The sequence below is a fragment of the Lactuca sativa genome, chromosome 7, assembly GCF_002870075.4.
Source record: "Lactuca sativa cultivar Salinas chromosome 7, Lsat_Salinas_v11, whole genome shotgun sequence".
NCBI lineage: Eukaryota > Viridiplantae > Streptophyta > Magnoliopsida > Asterales > Asteraceae > Lactuca > Lactuca sativa.
Window position 1 is genome coordinate 149,832,629 of NC_056629.2, and position 13,843 is coordinate 149,846,471.

Below are 13,843 nucleotides of genomic sequence, written 5' to 3' on the forward strand. Positions count from 1 at the left end.
CTAATATATATTCAGTTAGTTCTAACAATATTGTTCACAGTTAATAATCTCTTCAGAGCGTATGATTCTCTGTGTATGTGTTTGATTAGAAACAAATTTCTCTCGCTCAACTTTAAGGTTAATTTACACCCTGCGGGAAGAACTGCCCTCGAGAACCCGTTGAACTACACCCAAAATTATTTTCCGTGAAGACTCCGCTAGAGATCACGGTCATCTGAGCTCTGCAATACTTTCACACAAACTTCGTATACTACTTCACAAATAACTTCAAGTCCGAACCGGTAATATCATGCACATTCGGGTCGAAAAAGTCTGTGTTACTTCAACACCTGAGTAACTGTAATGGATATAAGAACATGGAGAAAAAAAAAGCGACTACTGGAAAATCGAAAACCCGATGGAAATCCAGAGGAAAAGGAGGATCTAAGAACTGGGTTTGATAGCCGGGAATATTGAACAGATTGATCATCGGTGGTACAACATGGATTCGGAGGGGAAAATTTTACAATTAATTTCCGGTCATTGCATTCTATTGAGATGAGTTTATTACACTCCAGCTTTGAAGGAGGAAGATTTAGCGTCTTGTGTTTATGTGTTGAAAGAGAATGAAATTAGCTCCCCCCCCAAAAAAAAAATTAAAACAGAGAGCTATTAAATGACTATCTAAAAATCTTCTATTAGAGAGATGCATACTCAAAAAATAGATTAATGTTAAGAATCTCATGCTTGTTAACAGAATGAATCTTTTTTAGAGATGCTTGTTAAGATACATGAACATTATTGTTAGAACTAACTGAATAGATATTAGACATTTGCACAGGAAAATAATTGGAGATCTGCAGGCTTGGAGCAACGAAGAAGGTAGAAGGAACGACATCTTTTGGAAACATGAGATATTTCTCTCTCTTTAATTTCTTCAAATATAAATAAGGGTATAATTGTCCTTTTATTATGAAAATCCTTGGAGGGATAAAAAAAAGTCTTGGAAGAATCACTTCCCTTACTTTATGTCTATTAATTAAAACACTACATATTTTTTGACCGTTTAGGACAGCCATTTTTGTCGGTTACCCGTTTTGGAGAAAAAAGAGCAAATGTATGACGTGTTTTTGTGAATGATCATATCTTTGGTCTAGAAAGGAATATTTTTGCCCGGTTTAGAATAAACCCCGTATGTCAAGGAACCGGTTATCTGTTTAACGTTATCACAATAACGTACAATATCTCAAGCATAAGATACAACAACGAAGGAACACAGATTTTACATATAAATAGAATATACGCATATTGTATCAGGGTTTTGATCGTAAAGCATTCTCATCTACGTATTTTCTCTCTCTACCTCCCACCGCCTCTCCATCTCTCTCTAGAATTCTCACCATGCCTCGCAGAAGCTCCGGCGGTAAGTTTTTCTTCCGATCTATGATTTTTATAGCCTAAAATTCTCGATTCTACGTTGCTCCAATACTTTGATATCAAATTTGCAAACTCACCGGACTATCGAACATTTCATTTCAATATTAGGGTTTCTAAACCTTCGTTACATTTCCGTGATTGTTCGAATGATTAATTTTGCAATTGAGTCTGTATACCTTCATGATTTGATTGGGAAATCGTTGATCTATGGGGCTATGGATATTCGGTATCTGCTTTCTAAAATCTAAAGCATCTTACGATGGATACTTACATGATATTTGTTGTTGTATGAGCCCTTTCATAAGATACACAGCGCATGAATCTGCCCAATTTTTGCGTGTTTTGCTTATGTTTGGTTATCTTACAGGAAGGTCAGCTAGGGCACCTGCTCGTGCTCCAGCACGCAACCCTCCGGCCCCAGGTAACGCTTTATCGCCATTTTTTCAAACTCCAAAATCAAATTCATATAAATTTGTTTCTTCTTCTTCTTCTTCTTCTTCTTCTGATTAACATCTGCCATTGACGATTGTGGTGTTGCAGCAAGCCGTGCACCCCCTCCTGCTCCTGTTCAGCAGAGCAGCGGTGGTGGGTCGATGCTTGGAGGCATTGGTTCAACTATAGCCCAAGGTACATTGATCATTAAGATAGGTTTTGCAATTTGCAGATATATATAATCAATCATCCATTAGTGTGATAAACTAAATTCCATGTTCTGAAACTGTGATTATGCATATCTTTAGGCATGGCTTTTGGTACTGGAAGTGCTGTTGCTCATAGGGCAGTGGATGCTGTGATGGGTCCTCGTACAATTCAACATGAAGCTGTTGTTGCTGCTGCTACTGATATGCCTACAAACAACACTGTATCTGATGCTTGTGGTATGCACACCAAGGCTTTCCAAGATGTATGTCTTCTGATTCTCTTCATTTTATATCTCTTGTTTGTTTGACAATCGATCTTTTGATGATTTTAAATGAATACCATTCATGTTTTTTTTTTTTTTTTTTTTTTTTTTTTTTTTTTGTGCAGTGTATTAACAGCTCTGGGAGTGATATTGGGAAGTGCCAGTTTTACATGGATATGTTGGCTGAATGCAGAAGAAACACAGCTCTGAATGCTTGAGTGTATGCAATTTCACACAACACATTACATTGAGATGAAATGAAACTTTATTTTTTGGGTATTGTTGGATTGGTTATATGAACTTTGGTGGCTAATAAATGATCTTGATGTTCTCTTCATCATGTGATTGTATGAGATGGGTTAAAAGTTAAAACCATGTGGTGTTATGGATATCTTGCTTTCATTTGTATGCATTTGTTCTTTCAACAATCCTCACTTTTTCTTCATATCCCTGACCTTTTTACGTGTGGATTTGTTGTGTTCTTTGTTTAATAGAGAAAATGACACAAATATAACTTTTCACACAATAATTTGGTCCACTGCGAAAATGTGGTGAAGTTTTTGGCAAAAGTTAGTTCATGGGAACTGGCAATACGAAGTTGGTTCATAGTGATAATGCAAAATTATTGTTATCAAAGCGAAATTGACAATGTTTTTTTCAAAATAATAAATAAAAAATCTTCACATCAATATTTTAGACTTAAAACACCTTATCCAAAATGAGCTCACTGTATAATCTATAATGTTAATCAATGCATCAGGTCAAATGTGAAATTATGGTTTAGTTTTCTTTTGGATTTAAACCTTTTTGGGTTCATACAAAGGGGATTTCTCGTCTCAAATATACATCTTTATAACCAAAAGATACGCCAAGTTGCCAATTGACTCCAAACGCCGAGTGGAATAAACGTCAAAAGTATTTCCTATGTTTGATCTAACCATATGTAATTTAACTCCTAATTTTTATAATTATATATTGAAGTTAAGTTACGTAAAACATAAGTATATGAAAAGGTTTTGTATCTTCCATATTATTAACTATCATATTGTCCAAAGATACAAGAATCAGTATCTACTTCTTAACCATTTGTTTTTGGGACATTTCCACTTGACTTGACGTCGAATAAGAAATAGTTACTCATTTTAGGATCTCTACCATAATGGCATCTTACTTCTTTCTCACTTGATATTTAGACTGACAATCTTCAATTATTTAATGGGAATCTATTTCCGACTTCAACTCTCATCGTTTTCATACACTTGCTCATTGCCAAGGTCAAGGTGTGTTCTTATTCTTAGTTTGGTGACTAATTAAGCACTGCAATTCATCAATACTCAGTTTTAGTAAAGTTTGATATGCTTCATTTTCAACAACTTTTAAAAAAGAGTTTTTGCAACCTAATTTTTAACAACAAATATACTTATGCATAAAAAATTGGATCTTTAATTCTCATCAGTGAATAACTTTCCAGGAACGTTATTTCAGAAACGACCCTGCTCCTCCCAAACTCTAACATACAAACACTTACTCATTTATTTTGATGACAATTCAGGTGCAAACAACCTGCAATTGTTTATGAATTCAACATCAAACTAGACCAAGTTGAACACAAAAAGCGTACATCTGGTTTAACATCCGAAAAATGTCTTAAATATAGACCAGTTTTGCCAATTCCCACTATCAACTTTGTGCCTATTTTAAAGAAAGTGAAAAACTTTAGCTCAGAGACAAATATTGCGATTACTTTATTACTCTTATTTAAATACCATTTATCCATACAAGTACATTTAACAAGTTGAAAAAATAACACATTCAATTATGAAGATTTTTGAGAAGTTGGCATTGCAAGTGAAACACCCGAACCACCCGGTAAATCCTTCCATTGCTGAGTCACAGTCTTGATCTGTGTATAAAAGTTAACCCCAGCCTTCCCTGAAATTCCACCACCAAAAACTCAAACTCAAATTCAAATTCAAATTCTTTTTACTACATCACAAGGGGCATATTTGTAAATTCACCCACCATAGAAGTTAAGGTCACCAGCAAATGACGCCTTCGACCCCGTAAACGAGAAAAACGGTAACGGAACTGGAATCGGAACATTTATCCCAACCTGACACACAAAAAAAAAAAGTTTTTAATTTTCATGTTTTAATAGTTTAAATGTTTTCTTAACTTCATAGGATATGTAAAATTACTTACCTGCCCTGCTTCGATGTCAGTTTGAAATTTTCTAGCAGCCACACCAGATGATGTGAAAATAGCTGCCCCGTTGCCATATCTGCAGAAAAAGTTTTTTTTTTTTTTTTTTTTAATTATTTTAAATAATGAAAGCAAAACAGATGGGAGTTTGTTTTAAACATAAAGAGAGGAATAAAATTTACTTATTTCTGTTGGAAATAATTATGGCTTCTTCCAAGCTGTCGGCCTGAAAATTAAAAAGGTGAAATTACGATATTAGCCCTCAAGAGAATGAACATAATCAGTTAAATAAGCATGATTATTATACATAGAAAGTATTAACACACCTGCATGCAAATAAGAACTGGACCAAATATTTCCTCCTGCATTAAGATAAAAGTTTAAAACGTGTAACATATTTTGTACAAAAGACATAAATACCCTTCCTCATTCTCATCACTGAAAATAGCACTAGAAAAAACTTATACCTTGTAACATTCCATATCTTCAGTAACACCAGACAAGATTGTGGGCCCAACAAAGTTCCCTTGTTCATATCCTGGAACCTAGTCAACATCAAAACAAACACAATGTCTGTTTATTTACGCTGGCTGAACGGGACAAAATGACCATTTTGCCCTTACATTCATTCCAAAAAACAGATTTCACATGAAGTTGAAAAAAAAAAAAAAAAAATACCACAATATCTCTTCCATCAAGCAGTAGCTTAGCACCACTTTCAACTCCACTCTGAATCAATCTGCACACTCGTTCTTTTGCCTGATAAATATAAAAACAGAATTCAAATAAAAAATTTAACAAGAATTATTGTTTATGTACATAATATAATAATATTTAAGATTAAAATTTATTTGCCTGTTTGCTAATAACTGGACCTAGGTCAGCATCAGGTTCTACTCCTGCATTTACTTTTAAGTTTTTCGCACGCTTCACTAACTCATTTTCCCTGAAAAATAAGATTAAATTTCACTTCAAAATTCACAATAGAATTAAAATAAAAAACTAAAATAATATAATATAATACCATTGTGTTGCATCTCCAACAAAGATTACAGTGCTTAAAGCCATACACCTTTGTCCTGCAGCTCCAAATCCAGCAGCAACTAAAGCATTTAAAGTAGCATCAATATTTGCATCAGGCATCACAATTCCATGATTTTTAGCTCCCATATTTGACTACATTCATTAAAACTATAATCAGTTTTATAAATATAGATTTATTTTATCAATTATCATCATAGAAAAAGAAGAAAGAAATGATAATGATACCTGAACACGTTTCCCTTTTGCTGATGCTCTTGAGTATATATGCATTCCAGCCTTTGAGGAATTTGGAATTGTAAAAAAGTAAAAGATTAGTAGCTATATATATATATATATATATATATATATATATATATATATATATTTTTTTTTTGTTGGATAAACTTTATTATGTAGAAAAGATTTTACATACAGTGTTTGAACCAACAAATGATATAGCTTTGATGTCTTCATCATCACAAATAGCATTCACAATATCCTGTCTCAAATTTTAAAATAAAAAAAAAAAGTATTAGATTGATGATGGTAAATATTACTTGTAATGAGAGAAAATAAGTGAGATGATTAAATTACATTGGTGCCATGAACAATATTCAAAACACCATTTGGTAAACCAGCTTCCATTGCAAGTTCTGCAAGCATCATAGAAGCCCCTGAAAAGAAAAAGTATGAATGTATTATAACAAAAAAATTTAAAAATAAAATTGTTTTGAAACAAAAAGAAAGAGAAAGCAATGACCTGGATCTTTTTCTGATGGCTTTAGAACGAAAGTGTTACCACAAGTAACAGCAACTGGAAACATCTGTAAGAATCAAGATAACTTATTCTTGTTTTTGTTTATTCATGGTGAAAGAGAGTAAGGGTAAATTGGGAAATGGGAATCATAATCATACCCACAAGGGAATCATTGCTGGGAAATTGAAGGGGCATATACCAGCACAAACACCAAGAGGCTCTCTGATGCTGTAAGTATCAATTCCATGAGATACATTTGAAGCAAATTCTCCCATTTGTAAAGATGCCATGCCACTTGCATGTTCCACAACCTCTATAAATAAAATATACACACAAATTAAAATTATTTCAAAATCTTGATTTGTTTTCTTACTTTCTACACTTTTAATCATATGAATGAATTTACCTAGTCCACGAAACACATCACCCTGTGCATCCTTCAATGTCTTTCCTTGCTCTGTAGTAATGTTCATGGCAAGCTTATCCTGTCACAAGTATAATATTGATAAATACATATACGTATATATGTATGTATGTATGTGTGTATATATATACATGCTAACCATGTCTCTTCTGATAAGTTCTTGAAGCTTTAACATGACACGTTGTCTGGTGGTGATTGGTGTGTTACGCCATGATGGAAAAGCTTGTTTGGCTGCAGATACTGCAGCTTTAAACTCCTCATGTTTTGTCAAGGGTAACTGAGAAACAACTTGTTGTGTTGCCTAATTCCATAATGGTAGTTGATTAGACAATAATAGTCAAGATTCATGGATATGTATCATGTGAATAAACAAGAAACAAAAGGGAAAAGGGAAAAGGGAAAGAGTTTTAGGACTTACTGGGTTTATAACATCAATAAACTCGGATGATTGTGAGTTTACAAAGCTGCCTCCTATTAGGTTGGGCACTTTCTGATACAATTAGACAAATTAGTCCTTGAAAGAGAACAAATGCAATAATGGAGAAAGTAATAGCTAAAACATATATGCATGCTAAGTTGCTAACTATTAGAAATTGCCAGATACACATTCAAACTAGAGAAACCTAAATACAAGATGTTTATACAGTTATACTCAACAAGAAATTTATAATCTTACATTGAATTACTTCTTGCTTGATGTTCACATTGGTCAAAATAAACCACCTAATAAGTGGTCTGAAAAAGAAAATTGGTCCTGATCCGAGTTCAAATATAAGAATGAGTATTGTTCGATCTTTTAGCACCATTTGATCATGTCGTACTTGTAAATCTCAATCTATTTAGCAATTCTTTTCTCAGAAATCAAAGAATTCCAAATCACTTTAAAATTAAACAAGTAATCCATTAACACTCAAAACGATTTTAGTTTTTCGGGTTAACATACTAAAACCGAAAGTTGTTTCACTTTTTATATTTACATGTACTTCCAGCTCCTAGATATAGAAAGAAGTTGCACAAAATAGATATTCCGTCAACATCAGTAAAGAACACAACCATACCGGAGGATCGCTGTGTATCACAGACTGCTCAGTAGCGGTAGATAGATTACGATTTTTTAGGGCAAATATTTGAGGATTCAAAGGTCTCACTGTTACACAATCATTCGCAAAAACGAATCAGTAAAATTCATATTAGCGCAAGCTAGAGTAGCAGATTATAACCAAGATCACTTAGTAACAAAGTGAAAAGAAGTTTACCTCGTCGGATTGATATCCGCAACATTTTTTAGCGATGGGTAGAGTGAATCTGTTAGAGGTGGATGATGATGCTCTTGATTTTGTTCGATATGCCCGGATGTCCCCGGTTAATTTATAGGTAGAAAGAGTAGTGTGTGATTGGATTAAGTAGAAAAGTGTTCAAAACATGGAAACCAGACAAAATCTTGGGTGAGTGGAACGATTCTTTTATTAGTTGGGTGTAAACATATTACGGAAATAATCCCTGTGGTTTGTTTAAATTTATATGTTCAGTCTAACATTTAAAAAGTTAATAGGCCCCTTTATGGTTTTTAAATCTTTCAGTTTTGGTAACTAATCTATCACTCTATCTAAAATAATTACCTTACATTTTTGTAATTAAATTTGCCTTTTTATTATCGAAATAATTAAATATATATTTTAATATCGTGATCCACATATCTCATCATTTTTTCCTTTTTTTTTTCTATGATCATGACCAAAAAACTTTGTTGATGTCCTACACTATATCATCGTTTCTTTCCTTCACAAAATCTTTCCTTCACCAAACTATCAGTGAAGGAAAGATGGCTTCACCTTATTGCCTCCACCTCTCTAACTTATTGTCGCATGTTATTACTAGAAAGAAAGATGACTCGACCTCAACCCACATCAATCGAGTTGCTTGATGGCGACATGAAGTTTTTTAGTCGGGTGTTGAGCGGACTTGATGAAACTATAAACACAACCAAACCCACTATTGCTGATTTTTGTAGACCAATTAAAACCATTGGTGGTCCATTTATGTTTCTTCTGTCACTGTCATTGCCCCAACCCATCCCATCCCCTTTGACCACATTTGTCGTTGATGAGTTCATTTCTTTTCAGTATGTTCTATAAACGATCATAATTTGTATTAACATCGTTTTGTCATTGATGCATGATGTGTCAAAGGTACATACATCTCATTGTAGTTTCTTTCTATGTACGCAGTCCTAAATAGGTCAGTCTATTTTATGGGTTGAACGCGTTTCTTTTCATTGTCGGGCTATTAGACCATACTCAAGATGAAGTGGTCCATGAATGTTTATAGCAACTTTAACGGTTCATGCCAACTTATGACCGCTACAGTCAATTGGGTATGGTCTCTTGGTGACTGCAATTATTTGAGTTCGTCGCTTGTTGCTACGGCTATAAGGCATTTTTGTACTCCAGTTTTACAAAGTATAGTGTATATCTGGACAGCTATACAACATTATGATGCAATTTTATATAAAAAAAAAGATAAAAAAAATAATAAGATCCAAGTATGCAAGGCATCATAGTTATCATAATCAACGTAAACTCATCATTAAATTATCATAGAAGAAGCAACTAGGTTTAAAGAGAAGAAATGTCAAAATGTCAAATCTCTTATGAAAAAATTGTTGGGTATTTTTCGAAAAATATCATAACAAATGTTAGTACCATATGTGACATAAACAATGACAACCAATAGTTAATCATAAATGAATTAAATTTGCTACCCTACTCCTATGTAATTAATCATTTTATAAATATGTTTTATTTCAATGGGAAGATTATAAGAAAAAAAAATTATTAGGTTAGAAAAATCTTGTAGTGTTTGAGAATATTGGGAAAGCATTTAAGGTGTTGCAATTTCTATCAACATATGCAATGAAATCACAAGGATTAGTTTGTTGCTTTTTCTTTCGGTTTATATGGTTTTAATAACAACTAAAGTTTTCTTGTAATAAAAGTGATATCAAACGCACTATGTACATTAAAAAATCTTTTAATTATATGAATATAAAGACATCTATAATACACACTATATTTGTAAGAGATAAAAAGACATTAACATATCTTTTAGTTATGAGAAATTATACAAATATAAGGACATACTATACATTTGTAACAAATAGAAAGACATTAACAAATCTATCCTAATAAATGAAAATGACTTTGCCACATGTCATTCTCTCATAAAATTAGCCACATGTCGTTTTGTCATAATTTGTAATATATTTATTTTCCACTTGTCATTACTTTAATTTTCATTTTCAATATATCATTAATTTAGTTTCCATAAATTAAACCTACCATAATGACTATTAATTTCAAATTTTAAATTTTAAATTCAATTTCACATAAATTTACAGTTTAAACCTTTATGTTTAACATTTTGTTATAATTAACCCGTTTAGTACACACTAAACACATAATTTTAATTTATTTATTTTTTACATGTTTTTTTCTGATAATTTTCACTTATTTCAATTTCAAATTCAAATAAATTTTTTATTTAATCGTTCGTACTTAACATTTTGTTTTAATCAACCCGTATAATATACGGGTCTCACAACTAGTCTTTTAATTATATGAATATAACAACATCTATAATGCGCTTGAATTCTATGTAAAAACATGAATAATACATTGAATTCTATATAATTTAAAAGTTGTTTATATAATCATTTTATAATCCAGTTAGGTCCCGTTTGATAGTTTCTATCTGAAAAAGTGTTGGCTGGTAAAATGTTGTCTGCGAAAGTTTTCTGACTGGGAAAGAAATCATGTTGTTTGATTGTACATCTAATTGACTGCTGAATGATGAAAAAAAAGTAATAATTCAATAAAAAATAAATTAAAAAAAAAGTTAATAATCCAATAAATAAAGAAAGAGGCCGAGTTTGGTGCATAATTGTCTTTTCAGCCCATTCAGCCAAAAATATATGATTTCGGGGCTTTCTGAGAAAGACATATTTTACCGGGAAAGACCTATTTTTTGTGCAGATCAAACAGTCTTTCCGGTCCATTCAGCCAGAAAAATCTGTTTGGACATAAGGTCTATCTTAGTTTTTTTCTTATAATTCATTTAGCATAAAACTAGTAAAGTAAACAATAAAACAGATACCCCGAAAAAGAGAAAGAAAAAAGATACTTTATATTATTTACAAATATTACTATATGATATGATATATGGCCTCAAAATTGGAGAAACTTTTCTAATTCATCTACTGTGTAGATTTCATTTCATACCATGTTTTTATATATACACTTGACTTGACTCAAACACCTTCATAAATCAAACGGGCTAAAAGGGACGTTCAAAATCGGCATCTTCGACACCGTAATGTTCCCTCTAGCAACACCGAGCGCCACCGTATCCTCCACCGTAACAGGCTCAACTTCCACTATTGTCTCCGGCACAAACTTCTCTCCCTCCACCTTCGCCAACACCTCATACTCCATCTTCACACTCTCCGGCTTACTTCTCCACTCCGGATACCCTTCCAAAAACGATTCATTCCCCTTCAGCCTCTTCTCCGCCCCAAAACCCATCTTCACATACATCTGAGCAGATACATCCGCTCTCAAAAGCTTAAACGAACCACCATTGTTTCCGGTGGAGGTCAAGAGTGCAGAAAGCAGCTTCTCTAGCCCACGCAGGTTTGAGTTCGACCCATTAATGGATGTCACCGGCCAGAAAGTGGGAAAATGACCGGGAGAAAAGAAGGTATCATCGATAGCGGATATTGAATTGCTTGTGTTTACCTTTGGGATGGAGGATAGTTCGACTAAACCAGGAGCAAGTCGCTTTAGCTTCAGCTTGTTGAAAGTCGGCGATGGTGTCGCCGGAGAATTGAGGGATGTGGGGCCTGTGATACGGAGAGAGAGGAGTTGGGTTCCGGTACGGAGGTGGTCAGAAAGTGTCTGGAGACCGGAAGCAAAATTTGTGTTTGATTTGTTGAAAGGAAGTGGGAGGTCAAGAGGGTGGCGTAAGCTGACGGATTTGGCGCCTTTCACTGTCACCACCGCGCCTTCTGCTAGAATTACTTTCTTCAGCTCACCGGCGTCAACATCATGCTGTAAATCGTTTACAATGTTAAGGAAAATCAACAAAAAACGTTTTTGATTATATGATTAGGAATGAAACTTACTGGCAGAAAGAGTCTCATGTCCTTGGCGTCTTGAATCCAGAGCTCCATCGGACCGGCGAGCTGGAATGGGGGTAAACTCGGCAACCGGTTGCCGGAAGTCTGCTTCTTCTGTACAAGTGGATTCTCGCCGGATAATTTTATCGGGTCTTCCACTAGGAAAGTAGGCAAATCGACGTACTCCCATTTGTTTACATCGTCCAACAATTTGATTGGAAGAATTTTGTTATCAATCTGTAGATCAAACTCCATGGATTGAGCTACTAAAGCACCCTTCAAATCAAACCCAAATAAGTTGAGATTGTCTGATTGACTCCCTAATCCCTGAACAATAGCCTCCTTCAAATCCTAAAAAACAAACCAGGTAAATTAGATACAAATTTCCAGCAAAAGTAAAACGCATAAGCAACCAAATATTGATATAAAGGTATCGACATTAAAACGTCAAAATTCATAAACTACTTACAGTTAACGCTTTAGGATAATGACGATTAACATCTGGCATCGAGATAAGAGCTCTTATATCAGAAACTTGTATTATCAAAGCGAACAAACACAGATAACCTGCGAAATTCAAAGCCCTAAAATCCATCGATACGTGAAGAATGATGGCGAAGAGGATGATTAATAAAAAATATATATAAGTTCTCAAATTAAAAAGAGATTCGATTTGAAGTTGTTCTTGTATTTTTGAGGTTTTATACTTCGAGATTTAGAGGCAAAAACGGTTAGAACTTGGAAGATGATTCTAGAGTCCGTAGGTATGACGCAGATATCATACGTGGGTAGATATAATTGGTCCACATCGGATTGGCTCACGTGGAAGTCAATCATGATTGGGGTATTTGAAGTCAAAGTCAATCGTGAGTTTAAGGCTTATGGATTTTCCCGATCAAACGACTCCGTAGTAGATGAGAAAACGGACCACATAAATTCGATTTTAAGAGAGTAAATTACAGAAATGGTCCCTGTGGTTTGTTTAAATTTGCAGCTTTGGTCCAACCTTTGAAAAGTTGATAAATCACATCCCTATGGTTTTCAATTATTGTAGTTTTCGTCCTTTTGTCTAACTCTGTTATAAAAAGTCCGTTAAAATGACTAACATGCCCTTCCATCCTTCTTCCTATATGCTATAAATCGACAACCGTGCCTCCATCCTTGCACTGCCCTCTCCCTACCTCCATCATGAACGACTTCCCCCACCCCACCATCATTATCGCATCCTCCTATATCCTTCTCCGTCGCACCATTTAATTGCACCTACTTCCCACCTTTTACTCTTATTCATCGAAGTGAATTCCAGACACATATTAGTGAGAGACAACAAAAGGGTTAAAGAAATCCATGTCGATGGCACCACTTGCCGCCTGTCTCATCTCACTACCTCCCTCGTCGTCTGATGGTTGTCATCCCTTCCGACAAAATTGTCTGTCGGCTGACACCATCAACACTTATCTCCTCCTGCATCTCCCCAACGCCTTTGCTTTCATTTTTTTCCTTTGTATGTTGATGCTTTAAGACATATAGAAGTTCAATCAATTGGGAATGTTTTTTTCTTTAATCTGATAGACTAATATAAATGACATGAATGAAGCAATGTAGGTAGTTGTACAACAAATCACATAAGAATGTGGTTTTTGGTATCTACTTTTCCACTTTCCCCTTCCTCCTGATTTAAATGTTGTCCTCCATTGGTACATGAAATCTCATAAGATGTTTGGTATCTAGTTTTTTGCCTGTTTTTGTGCAACAAATCCTTTAAGAATTCATGTTTTTGGTTTATAGTTAGATCCAGTGATGTCCATAACATTAACTTGTAAAGTGTTGAGTGGATGTAGTGTTTTGATTTAATTGGATTGCTTAGACAATTAGGTTGGAGGTTGAATGTTACTTTTTTGAGAAGATGACCAAAGGGCTGATTGGAAGAGTGGCGATCGAGGG

The 13,843-nt window shown here is 34.2% G+C and overlaps 3 protein-coding genes across 3 annotated transcripts; 1 reads left to right on the forward strand and 2 right to left on the reverse strand.

The window, feature by feature from the left end:
- The first annotated feature begins 1,251 nt into the window (after positions 1-1,251).
- On the forward strand, positions 1,252-2,657 carry LOC111911478 (uncharacterized). Its single transcript, XM_023907255.2, has 5 exons — positions 1,252-1,402; positions 1,784-1,837; positions 1,957-2,043; positions 2,157-2,320; positions 2,446-2,657. Exons 1-5 carry the CDS (start codon positions 1,381-1,383, stop codon positions 2,536-2,538), a joined length of 420 nt encoding a protein of 139 aa, XP_023763023.1. The 5' UTR covers positions 1,252-1,380; the 3' UTR covers positions 2,539-2,657.
- A 1,384-nt stretch (positions 2,658-4,041) lies between these two features.
- On the reverse strand, positions 4,042-8,165 carry LOC111911479 (methylmalonate-semialdehyde dehydrogenase [acylating], mitochondrial). Its single transcript, XM_023907256.3, has 19 exons — positions 7,983-8,165; positions 7,785-7,873; positions 7,145-7,216; positions 6,866-7,027; positions 6,709-6,787; positions 6,461-6,615; positions 6,306-6,369; positions 6,140-6,219; positions 5,979-6,044; positions 5,792-5,842; positions 5,547-5,698; positions 5,378-5,468; positions 5,201-5,281; positions 4,990-5,067; positions 4,849-4,884; positions 4,705-4,748; positions 4,523-4,601; positions 4,343-4,433; positions 4,042-4,252 (listed from the first exon to the last, which is right to left on the reverse strand). Exons 1-19 carry the CDS (start codon positions 8,005-8,007, stop codon positions 4,137-4,139), a joined length of 1,611 nt encoding a protein of 536 aa, XP_023763024.1. The 5' UTR covers positions 8,008-8,165; the 3' UTR covers positions 4,042-4,136.
- A 2,721-nt stretch (positions 8,166-10,886) lies between these two features.
- LOC111911480 (uncharacterized) lies at positions 10,887-12,590 on the reverse strand. Its single transcript, XM_023907257.3, has 3 exons — positions 12,369-12,590; positions 11,906-12,250; positions 10,887-11,831 (listed from the first exon to the last, which is right to left on the reverse strand). Exons 1-3 carry the CDS (start codon positions 12,492-12,494, stop codon positions 11,043-11,045), a joined length of 1,260 nt encoding a protein of 419 aa, XP_023763025.1. The 5' UTR covers positions 12,495-12,590; the 3' UTR covers positions 10,887-11,042.
- Positions 12,591-13,843: the final 1,253 nt, after the last annotated feature.

Excerpts from the sequence above, each read along its gene's own strand:
- LOC111911478 (XM_023907255.2), top strand. The coding sequence starts at position 1,381 with ATGCCTCGCAGAAGCTCCGGCG. Across the intron at positions 1,403-1,783 it reads GCCTCGCAGAAGCTCCGGCG|GAAGGTCAGCTAGGGCACCT; the intron begins GTAAGTTTTTCT and ends GTTATCTTACAG. Across the intron at positions 1,838-1,956 it reads ACGCAACCCTCCGGCCCCAG|CAAGCCGTGCACCCCCTCCT; the intron begins GTAACGCTTTAT and ends GTGGTGTTGCAG.
- LOC111911479 (XM_023907256.3), bottom strand. The coding sequence starts at position 8,007 with ATGTTGCGGATATCAATCCGACGAG. Across the intron at positions 6,045-6,139 it reads ATATTGTTCATGGCACCAAT|GATATTGTGAATGCTATTTG; the intron begins GTAATTTAATCA and ends AATTTGAGACAG. Across the intron at positions 4,885-4,989 it reads AAGATATGGAATGTTACAAG|GAGGAAATATTTGGTCCAGT; the intron begins GTATAAGTTTTT and ends ATCTTAATGCAG.
- LOC111911480 (XM_023907257.3), bottom strand. The coding sequence starts at position 12,494 with ATGGATTTTAGGGCTTTGAATTTCGCAGGTTATCTGTGTTTGTTCGCT. Across the intron at positions 12,251-12,368 it reads ATTATCCTAAAGCGTTAACT|GATTTGAAGGAGGCTATTGT; the intron begins GTAAGTAGTTTA and ends TTTGTTTTTTAG. Across the intron at positions 11,832-11,905 it reads ACATGAGACTCTTTCTGCCA|CATGATGTTGACGCCGGTGA; the intron begins GTAAGTTTCATT and ends AACGATTTACAG.